The 11,950-nt window shown below is 39.8% G+C and overlaps 1 protein-coding gene across 1 annotated transcript; it reads right to left on the bottom strand.

Annotated features, from left to right (window-relative positions):
• Positions 1-6,310: 6,310 nt before the first annotated feature.
• Positions 6,311-10,804, bottom strand: LOC124866036 (putative WEB family protein At1g65010, chloroplastic). The gene has a single exon (XM_047361649.1). The coding sequence runs from the start codon at positions 10,131-10,133 to the stop codon at positions 8,838-8,840; it is 1,296 nt and encodes a 431-aa protein (XP_047217605.1). The 5' UTR covers positions 10,134-10,804; the 3' UTR covers positions 6,311-8,837.
• Between the last annotated feature and the right edge of the window lie 1,146 nt (positions 10,805-11,950).

Here is an 11,950-nt window from a genome sequence, read left to right as displayed (position 1 = left end):
TACAAATCATTTTAACTCCTCTAAATGGTTCCAGTGTCTTAATTGTCTTCACTGACTTTCGGGTCTCTCCAGCCTCTAAATGTCTGGGTCCACCCTATTATCAGTCTATAAATCACTTCCCCTGACGGAGCTTTCAACCGAAATGATCTTTTTACAATGTGTAAGGTGAATCCAGGTTGATCTCTCAGTTATTTTACTGCCCTTGCAGTGGTTAATAATACCTAATATGGATCCTCCCACTTAGGTGAAATACCAATGCTTCTTCTTTACACTCCTTATTAACACCCAGTCTCCTGGTTTCACTAGTTAGTTTTCCTGCTGGGAAATAGAACATTCCTCATTAGTTTAAATTTATTTCTGTTGCTTTCTAACATACTCCTCATATAATCAACTAGGTTAGCTTCTTCATCTAACTCCCACTTATTTTTAAACTGTGGTAATCTGTATGGTCTTCCAAATAACATTTCATAGGGTGTTAGCCCTGAGGTGCTTGTAATGTTTAGTTGGAAATAGTTCTATCCATTTAGAAAATGCATCTATAATGACTAAACAGAACCTTTTCCCTTCACTATGGTTTAACTCAATAAAATCCATATGAATTGTTTGAAAGGGTATCTTAGTTTTGAAAATTGTCCCCTTTGTTGTCTTAAATTCCCTTGTGGATTATGTTTTGCACATGTTAAACGTGTTTTACAAAAATTGTTTTTAATAAGAATTAAGAATTTAATCAATATGTTATATAATATTAATATATCTGTCCTACTATTCCCCCCTGTTGAGACATTATGAAAACACGATGGCTCAAATATTGCTTCCATTTATAGGTTCTTTGGTAGGACAGGTTTATTATCTGGTCAAATATAGATTTCATCTTTTAATTCAGCTCCATGTTTTTTCCACATTTCTATCTCCTGTAGTGAGCTTTGTTGTTGCATCTTTTCTAACACTATATCCATTGTCACCAATGCATATCCTGTTTGTGTCTTCTCCCTCTCATCTTTTTAGATAAATCATTCACATAAACTATTTCGTGATCCTGCAAATCCCTTCTAGTTTATTCTTCTTTTTTTTTCTTTCTAATTCTGCAGTATTAATGCTGAAACTGCATGGGAAACTCTTAAGGTTAAAAGGTGAAACAACACTATTGTAGCACTGACTTCAACTGCCATGGAGGCTGCAATTACAGCTCTCACACAATATGGTTACACACACGCAACACTGTCTAGTTTTGAAGAGAAATAGGCCATTGGTTTCATTTTATCTCCATGTTGTTGAACCAGAACTGAAGTCATAAAATGTCTCTTGCAATCTACCATCTGAACAAATGGTTTAACTTGTTTTATGTTGGTAAATGCTTCTTCAGCTTCTATACTCCATTTCAGTTCAGACGTCATTTTCAACTCTTCCTCATACATTAGTTTGTTTAATGGAGCTACTATTTCTGCATAATTTGGCACCCAGTTTCTACAATAATTAGTTAGTCCAAGGAAGGACATCATTTGCTTTTTTGTTACTGGTTTTAGAACTTGTAATATTGCAGTCTTTCTTTCTTCTACAATTGTGCGTCCCCCTGCGCTAAGATTGTGTCCTAGGTATTTAACCTCATTTTTACACAACTGAAGTTTCTTTTTACTGACTTTGTGTCCTTCTTCTGCTAAATGTTTTAATAATGCTATTGTGTCATTTTTACAGGTCTCCTCATCAGGAGAGGCTAGTAGCACATCATCAACATATAATAAACCCTGACTACCTCCTGGAGGGTCAAACTTGGCCATACTTGCACTCATTACCTGAAAGTATATTGTTGGAATTTCACAGTAACCTTGAGGTAGTCTGGTATCAGTACCGTATTTTCTGCACTATAAGGCGCACTTAAAAACCTTTAATTTTTTCAAAAAATGACAGTGCGCCTTGTAATCCGGAGCGCCTTATATATGGATCAATTGGTTAATTGGTTGATCCATACTGGTTGTACACGGCGCTCTGTCAAAATGTTTCAGTACGACTGGTAAACTACAAAGCCGCACCGCTTGCAGCATTACGGCTACCGTAGTCAGGGGCGTCGCCGAAGTAATAGCGATAAACACCTGTACTGTGCTTACTCCTAGTCCAACACCACTTGTGTGTGTATAACGTTTGAATGTACTGTTGCAGGAATTGCCTGAACTATATGTGATTAGAAGCTCAGTGTGTGGGGTGTATGTTTCGTGTGTGTGTATGGAAGATGTTGACATTACTCCTCCGGACAGAGGTGGCGCTGTGTGCTGCCGTAGCTGAGAATCAAGAGTGAAGGAGTGACGTCGGTATTATTGTGTGTGTGGGGTGGGTAGAGACGGCGACAGCGGTGTATGAGTCTGTAAGCCCTGTGTTTTTACGTGCTGCAAAGTCATTAAAAAGAACCCCGAATCTCGTCAACAACTCAGTGTTTTGATGCTGTTTCTTCATGTTCAACTCAGCAACGTATGAGTGAGGGAGTTAACCCCGAGGAAACTAGTAACTTCGGCCCTGGAGAAAGCGTCTCCCCTGTGTCATCAGACTACGGTCAGGGGACAGAAACAGGAAAGGTTAACAGTACTAACGTTTGATTTAGTGCATCAAACTGTTTCTTTTACGTGTTTACTGAATCAGGGAAAAGTTCCCTTTCACGTTTTAACTAATGTTTGATTTCAACTTCAACTTCATAGACTCCAATGCATTCCTAACGTGCGGTTGGCTCTATTCAATATAATTCTATGTAGAGGAGACCTTACCATGAGAGTGAATGGAGTTATCAGAACGCTGGTTTGTAGTGTATTAATAAAGTCTGACTGACTGACTTATCTGACTGTTTTGTTGACATTCTCTTTAGCACAGCTCCATCTAGTGGATGCATAACGCAACCCCAGTCAAACGTTTGACTGCAGTAGCTTCTATTCTATGCGCCTTATAATCCGGTGCGCCTTATATATGAAAAAAGTTCTAAAATAGGCCATTCATTGAAGGTGCGCCTTATAGTGCGGAAAATACGGTATATCTTTGTCCCTCAAAGGTAAATGCAAACCAGAACTGCCTATCTTTCCTGTTAATGGAGCTTGTTTTTTAACTGGAAAAATGGGGGTGTTACCTGGTGAATCCTCGCATTTTATTATCACCCCTGCAGTTATTAAATCCTTTATTACTGGTTTTATTCCTTCACGAGCATCATATTTCAAAGGGTATTGTTTTACTCTGGGCCTGTATTCTGTTTTTGCTCTAATCTGAACAGATAACGCTCCTTTACTAAACCCACATCAGTAGGGTCTGTTGACCATAACTTATCAGGGACTTAATTCAAAAACTGTTCCTCCTGTTCAGTAAGGAATATTTAGGCCCGAGCAGCAAAGCAGCTGCGAAGGCCTATTGTAATCGCTCTGTTTATTATTATTCTGGCGACAAATGAATCGCCTATTTGGCAGCTTTAACATATCCAAAAACTCACCAAACTTTACCCAAAATTGTCCCCCTAGTGAAATTTTAAGTCTTTAATGTCGCCACAAGTGGGCGTGGCCAAACCACTTAGCCACGCCCCCAAACGTGAGACAGGCCGAACCGTAAGTCGTACAGATCTGAAAGTTGGCACACTGCTAGAGCTCCTCAAACCAAGATAAAAAGTCTCTTGGGGGTATGCCCTAAAACGCACAGGAAGTCGGCCATTTTGGGTCAAAGGCCACTTTTTGCCCATTTTTCACTTTTACTCACCTCGAACTTTAACGAACTCCTCCTAGCGATTTTGAGCTATCAGCTTCATATTTGGTCAACAGGCAGTTAAGGCATGGGGGATTAAAAGTTATCAAAATCGTGAGTTTTTGGCCATGTTTAGGGGGCGTGGCCGGGGCATGAACTTGGCGGTCCTGCTGCTGGGTTGTTGCCCTCCTACGGCCTCCTCCACGTCTCCTGGTGTACTGGCCTGTCTCCTGGTAGCGCCTCCAGGTTCTGGACACTACGCTGACAGACACAGCAAACCTTCTTGCCACAGCTCGCATTGATGTGCCATCCTGGATGAGCTGCACTACCTGAGCTACTTGTGTGGGTTGTAGAGTCCGTCTCTTGCTACCACGAGTGTGAAAGCATCACCAACATTCAAAAGTGACCAAAACATCAGCCAGAAAGCATCGGTACTGAGAAGTGGTCTGTGGTCCCCACCTGCAGAACCACTCCTTTATTGAGTGTCTTGCTAATCACCAAATATTTCCCCCTGTTGTCTTTTCCATTTGAACAACATCATGTGAAACTGATTGTCAATCAGTGTTGCTTCCTAAGTGGACAGTTTGATTTCACAGAAGTTTGATTTACTTGGAGTTATATTGTGTTGTTTAAGTGGTCCCTTTATTTTTTTGAGCAGTGGAGAGAGATAGATGGATAGATCTGGATGGATAGATCTAGATGGATAGATCTGGATGGATAGATCTGGATGCATAGATCTGGATGGATAGATCTGGATGGATAGATCTAGATGGATAGATCTGGATGCATAGATCTGGATGGATAGATCTAGATGGATAGATCTGGATGGATAGATCTAGATGGATAGATCTGGATGGATAGATCTAGATGGATAGATCTGGATGGATAGATCTGGATGGCTAGATCTGGATGCATAGATCTGGATGGATAGATCTGGATGGATAGATCTAGATGGATAGATCTGGATGGATAGATCTAGATGGATAGATCTGGATGGATAGATCTAGATGGATAGATCTAGTTTGATAGATCTGGATGGATAGATCTGGATGCATAGATCTGGATGGATAGATCTGGATGGATAGATCTAGATGGATAGATCTAGTTTGATAGATCTGGATGGATAGATCTGGATGCATAGATCTGGATGGATAGATCTGGATGGATAGATCTAGATGGATAGATCTGGATGGATAGATCTAGATGGATAGATCTGGATGCATAGATCTGGATGGATAGATCTAGATGGATAGATCTAGATGGATAGATATGGATGGATAGATATGGATGGATAGATCTGGATGGATAGATCTGGATGCATAGATCTGGATGGATAGATCTGGATGGATAGATCTAGATGGATAGATCTGGATGGATAGATCTAGATGGATAGATCTAGTTGGATAGATCTGGATGGATAGATCTGGATGGATAGATCTAGATGGATAGATCTGGATGGATAGATCTGGATGGATAGATCTAGTTGGATAGATCTGGATGGATAGATCTGGATGGATAGATCTGGATGGATAGATCTAGATGGATAGATCTGGATGGATAGATCTAGATGGATAGATCTGGATGGATAGATCTAGATGGATAGATCTGGATGGATAGATCTAGTTTGATAGATCTGGATGCATAGATCTGGATGGATAGATCTGGATGGATAGATCTAGATGGATAGATCTGGATGGATAGATCTAGATGGATAGATCTGGATGCATAGATCTGGATGGATAGATCTAGATGGATAGATCTGGATGGATAGATCTAGATGGATAGATATGGATGGATGGATATGGATGGATAGATCTGGATGGATAGATCTGGATGCATAGATCTGGATGGATAGATCTGGATGGATGGATCTAGATGGATAGATCTGGATGGATAGATCTAGATGGATAGATCTAGTTGGATAGATCTGGATGGATAGATCTGGATGCATAGATCTGGATGGATAGATCCAGTTGGATAGATCTGGATGGATAGATCTGGATGGATAGATCTAGATGGATAGATCTGGATGGATAGATCTAGATGGATAGATCTGGATGATAGATCTAGATGGATAGATCTGGATGGATAGATCTAGATGGATAGATCTGGATGGATAGATCTGGATGGATAGATCTAGTTGGATAGATCTGGATGGATAGATCTGGATGGATAGATCTGGATGGATAGATCTGGATGGATAGATCTAGATGGATAGATCTGGATGGATAGATCTAGATGGATAGATCTGGATGGATAGATCTAGATGGATAGATCTGGATGGATAGATCTGGATGGATAGATCTGGATGGATAGATCTAGTTGGATAGATCTGGATGGATAGATCTGGATGGATAGATCTGGATGGATAGATCTGGATGGATAGATCTAGTTGGATAGATCTAGATAGATAGATCTGGATGGATAGATCTGGATGATAGATCTAGATGGATAGATCTGGATGGATAGATCTAGATGGATAGATCTGGATGGATAGATCTGGATGGATAGATCTAGTTAGATAGATCTGGATGGATAGATCTGGATGGATAGATCTGGATGGATAGATCTGGATGGATAGATCTAGATGGATAGATCTATATTAATCTCTATCAATATGCAGTATTCTTACAGTAGACTGGCCAACAGAATTGAGGATTATGACTATAATAATCTATCAAGACAAACAGTTTTATGAATTTATCTTGTTTTATTTTTCTAAACTTTGAAACAAAGCACCTATTTTCTCTTTAGTTTCTCTCACAGCAGGTCTGAAGCCCATGTTTAAATATTTCCAGTTCAGTTATGTCATAGTTAAACCTCCTGAATGCTCAGATATAAGTGATTTTCTCCGGCATGATTCACCATAACGACTGCAGTGAAACTGACCCTTGGGTCATTTTCTTTGCCTCCTTAACAATCGCAACTCATATATTGCAACTCAGAAGTTAATTCAAATTAAAAGTTGTAGATGTGGTATCTGTTGTTTAAAACACAGAGCCGCTATCTTTTTCTTATTCATCTCCAGATTGACAAGATGTCCCACTGAGTCCAATTAAAATGCAATATCGCAGTGGAGATCTGCAGTTGCATGTGCTGCTTCGACACACGGGCAGCAGTCACGCTGCTGGGTTTTAATGTAGATAATGATGCTTTAGAACTGTGTGGTTGGTGCCCATTTAGGGGTTCCCCGTATAATTCATCACGTTAAGGCAGCTTGGGGGGGGCGTCCCAAGGGATTTTAGTTTGTAAATTATTAAACATGTAATATATACTATAAAAACTAATATACTCCCTATATGTTTTTCGGGGTCAAGCACGGGGAGAACATGCAAACTCCACACAGAAAGAGGCGCCCAGTTAAGATCTGTGACGTTCTCTCTGTGCAGATTCAGTGTTAAACGCTGTATCACCGTGCCGCCCTTTTTTTTTCTGAAATGTCGGATATATTTTGAAGTTTGAAAGTGAGATTGTTGAACTTTGTTAAGATGGGAACTTCTTGTTTTTGTACCATTTTTCTGGTTTCCTTAAACCCACAGCGTGCTCAACCTTTTTTTTCCCAAACCGAAGGCATTCATTCTGCCTCTTTGCGTGCTTCCTCCATGGGTTTAGTATTTGGGTTGTCCAACTTCTCTGGGATAGTTTCTGTCTTTTTAATTAATTCAGAATCAAGATATGTTGAGAATGGTGGTGACCATATCCTGATTTTTCAGGTCAGTTTGCAAATGTTCCAGGTGTGAGGTGAAGCTTAAATTCCTTCTTTACATTTCCTATGGAGGAGCAATGACAGACTGAACAATTTAGCTGTTTCCTGGAATCAGTACGCAATTGGGGACAATTTACATTAGCCAATTAACCTAACATATATGTTTTTGGGGAGTGTGGGGGGGAACCAGAGCACCTGGAGAAAACCCACTCAAGCACGGGGAGAACATACAAACTCCACACAGAAAGAGGCGCCCAGTTAAGATCTGTGACGTTCTCTCTGTGCAGATACAGTGTTAAACGCTGCATCACCGTGCCGCCCTTTTTTTCTGAAATGTCGGATATATTTTGAGGTTTGAAGGTGACCTTTACATTTTTTAAATTTAGTTAAGAAGAGAACTTTTTTTTAGTTTGTTACTTCATATGTGTTATTGTTTTTCTTCAATTTTTCAGGTTTCCTCAAACCCAGAGCATGCCGAATTCTTTTCCAAACCGAAGGCGTTAATTCTGTCTCTTTGCCTGCTTCCTCCATGGGTTTAGGTTCTGGGTTGTCCAACTTCTCTGGGACAGTTTCTGTCTTTTTCATTAATTGAGAATCAAGATTTGTTGAGAAGTTGCTAAATTCCCCCATAATGTCAATGTCCGTTACATTCGTAAATTCACTGAAATCTGATAGGGTTTCCACTGAGAGATTAAGATCCATCCTGCCAAGGTCAAAAATGTCTTCTCTAGGGATGGATTCTTTTTGCTGTCTTGGTTCTGTCCACCTGTCACTTTTTCTTTTCTGTTTATTAAGTTCATCTCTGTCTTCAAGCTCAGCAGAGAGCTTCGTGTTAATTCTGATTTGGTTTTCGAGCTCTGTTTTCACATTTTCCAGTTCTGGTTTTAAACCAATTTCCCTGTCAGATGATGTTTGTTGTAGGACATTGACTTTCTGTTGAAGATCATCCTTCTCTACCTGAAGGTTGTTGATAAGCTCCAGGTTCTTATTTGCTGTCTTCAAGTTTTTATTTATGTCCTTTTTAAAGGTTTCTGCTTGCTGTTTTAGTGCAGAAACATCTGTTTTATACCTAGATTGTAATTCCTGGTATAAAATCTCTATCTTGTCCATCTCGCCCTTCAAACGTTTCTCCTTCTGTTGCCAGAATGCAATCTCTTTCGACATAGTTTCTCTGAGATTGTCCTGCTCAGTTCTCATGGTGTTGATAAGTGTCAGGTCCTTCTTTGCTGTCTCCAAATGACCTTTTTTCTCCTGAATTATCTGCAGCTGAAGATTTTCTACCCGTTTTCTCAGCTCAGAATTATCATTCTCGGGCTCTTCGGATTTCTGTTGCAGAATCTCGATATGTTCTAACATTGTTTTCTGAAGATGCACCTTCTCATCTCTCAGTTTGTTGATAAGCTGGCGGTCCTTATTTGCTTTCTGTGAATTAGCTTTTTTTCTCGCGATCTAAATGTTTCTGATATGTGTCTACTTGCTGTTTCAGTACAGAAACCTCTTTTTCATACTTACAGTTGAGTTCCTGGTATGAAACTTTGATCTGGTCCAGTTCTCTCTGGAAACCATTTTCCCTCTCTTGCAGGAAGGCAATCACTTTTGACATGTTTTCTTTGAGATCGTCCTGCTCAGTTCTCATGCTGTTCAGAAGTGTCAGGTCCGTCTTTGCTGTCTTCAAATGAGCTTTTTTCTCCTGAATTATCTGCTGCTGAAAGTTTTTGACCCGTTGTCTCAGTGCAGAATTATCTTTTTCATTTTGGTCCAAATGGTTCTCAGTCTCTTCGAGTTGCCGTTGCAGAATCTCGATCTTTTCTGACATTGTGCTGTAGAGATATGTGTTGTCATGTCTCAATTTCTTAATAAGGTGGACGTCTTTCATTGCTCTATGTGAATTAGCTGTTTTCTCGTGATTTAACTCTTTCTGATATGTTTCAACTTCCTCTTTTAGTTTGGCAACATCTCTTTCATATACGCCAAGCAATTCTTGGTGAAAATCTTTGACCTGCTCTAGTTCACTTTCCAAATGTTCCTCCTTCTCTTTCAGAAATACGATCTCTTGTGACATTTTTTGATGGAGATCGTCCTTCGCAGCTCTCAGCTTCTCAAGGAGCTGTGGATCCTCACCGATCTTCTCTTCACAAAACGTCTGCACCTGGGCCTGCTGCCTCCCTGCAGCAACATCGACTTCACATTTTGAGCAAAGCTCCTCGTAGGAAGTCTTGAGTTTGTCCAGTTCTTCTTGAAGGACATTATTTTTCTCTTTTTCTGCCTGGATTTGTGAAGTAAAAGCTTCCTGGTTGAGGATGAGGGCCACCTTTATTTCTTCAAAGTCTTTTTGCAACAACTTTTTCTTCTTGTATTTCATGTCATTGTGCACCTTGGAAGCAATGACCGCAGGGTCAAGGGTTGCTGGATCACTAAATCTATCTATTCTCTCAAGTTTGCTCTTTGTCTCTTTTTCCTTGTTGATATACATTTCTTTGAGACTTTTCTGCCTTCTCCACTGGAATTGTGTCTCTGCCAGCTCTGTTTGCAGGTAGGCTACCTTTTGGTTCTCTTTAAACCATTTTTCTCTCTCCATTTCCAAAAGAGCGTTCAGTCTCTGGATTTCCCCTTGGAAGAAATTCACAGGAGGAGGATGACACTGGGCGTGCGGATTGTGTTGATTTCCCCATTCCTCCTGGGGTCCTATATTTTCATTGCGGTATCTCTGCATTTGATGAGACATTTTTCCACAAATGCGGTTGTGAACAACACATAAGTATGTTACATAAACTGAGCCGATGACGTCACAAAGACACCTTCATGAGTGACATCATAGAATTTTTCCTTTGATCTCATTAAACCGGTTCTAGGATTCCACCAGCTATTATTTTTAATTTTGTTTATATTCAAAATAATCTCTCATTCACTTGGGCTGTATTATTTAATCAGAATCCTGTATAACGTATTTTTGAATTAAATTAAATTTATTTTGTTGTTTTTGTGTCTATAGTCAGAGTGTATAATGGGAAAACAGAGTTGGAAAGTGTCAGGTTTAAACAACCTACAATACTTAAAAAGAAGAGAGAGAGACAAAGTATTAGTTATTTTACTCGCACGAGGAGAACGGTCAGAGATGTGTTCAGTTACAAGTCTCCCAACCGCTCTGAAACCCATCTAACCGCTTCCTCTTTTTATTGTCTTTTGGGGGTCCCTAGTTAACGAGAACATTAATCTCTAAAGGATGGGAAAACAACAGCTGCACCGTAAACAAGTCATAAACATCTTTATCCATTAAAAACACATTTCCACAGTCCTCTTTCAGCTTCCAGGGTCAATTGCCCTTTTGTTCAGTGCACTCAGCCTTCATCTTTATGACCTCCTCAACTGGACTGCTTCCTTCTCTGCAAGCTCAGCTCCATTTATGATCTTTGCCTGCAGACAACTCATCAGATCATTTACTCACATACATCTTGAATGATTATAAGATCAAATAGTTATGTTAAAAATAGGAGAAACTATAAGACAAATCTTTATTCAATTATTCCAACATTTCCTCCCTGTTTGTCTTATATTTGCTCATATTCTCATATCACTTAAACAGCCACTTCTCTCAGATTTTTAACTGTAAGTTTATCTTCATGAGTACAAAGACAAGAGGTACTTACTGACATTTAAATCACAGAATCATATAGAGATGGATCTGGGTACAGGTCAGAAAAGTGGTCAGTCACATCCTCATCATCTTCATCATCCTGATGTTTAAATAACAGATAGAGTTGTGTAACTCTGTCTTCCATAGGAGAAATAGCTGTGGTGATGAGACGGTTAAACAGAGAACGAAGGCAGGGCATACAACAACATCCACACAATGTCAAAATTGCAGCAAACACTGCAAAGGAAATTATTACTGATGATACTAAAATTTTATTCTTCCCAAACACATCCAGCCAGGAGTCCCACATTGAGGCGTCTACTCCATAATGCTCTTTCATTTTGCCATTTAGAGATCTCAAACCTTCTATGGCTTTCATTTGGCTGCCATCAGCCAGCAGCAGTGTTGTTAGGTATGAATGTGCAACATTTTTCTCCAAAAATAGCACAAACTTCTCCTTTTTCAGCTAACAACATGTCCAAAGCAATTCTATTCTGGAATGCTATCAGGGAAGTTGAAGCCAATTAGTCATGGACAGTTTCAAACCCACTTTGTGTCCAATTTCCTAGTTTTTGTACATTATAGTGAATATAGTTGATCCTGTCTACGTTTCTGTTCATCGTACACCACCAACAGATACTTGATTCAAATCTTGCAGCTACTTGATCAGTCAGTCATTTTCTACCACTTATTCCATAGTGGGTCGCGGGGGAGCTGGTGCCTATCTCCAGCAGTCTATGGGCAAGAGGCGGGGTACACCCTGGACAGGTGTATGAATGAGTGTGTGCTACTTGATCAGTTAATTTATATTCATCTATAGCATCTATGTATGTAGAGTCTCCCTCAGTCTGCCAAGCTGCAGCTCTGCACTTCCTATCACAACAATCATGTGGATTTAACACTAAATA

This window comes from Girardinichthys multiradiatus, chromosome 3, assembly GCF_021462225.1.
Source record: "Girardinichthys multiradiatus isolate DD_20200921_A chromosome 3, DD_fGirMul_XY1, whole genome shotgun sequence".
Taxonomy (NCBI): Eukaryota; Metazoa; Chordata; class Actinopteri; order Cyprinodontiformes; family Goodeidae; genus Girardinichthys; species Girardinichthys multiradiatus.
The sequence above is the reverse complement of the archived record's forward strand: the minus strand, read 5'-3'. Positions and strand labels throughout refer to the sequence as shown.

Bases quoted from the DNA above. Each gene is read 5' to 3' on its own strand.
- LOC124866036 (XM_047361649.1), bottom strand. From the start codon at position 10,133: ATGTCTCATCAAATGCAGAGATACCGCAATGAAAATATAGGACCCCAG.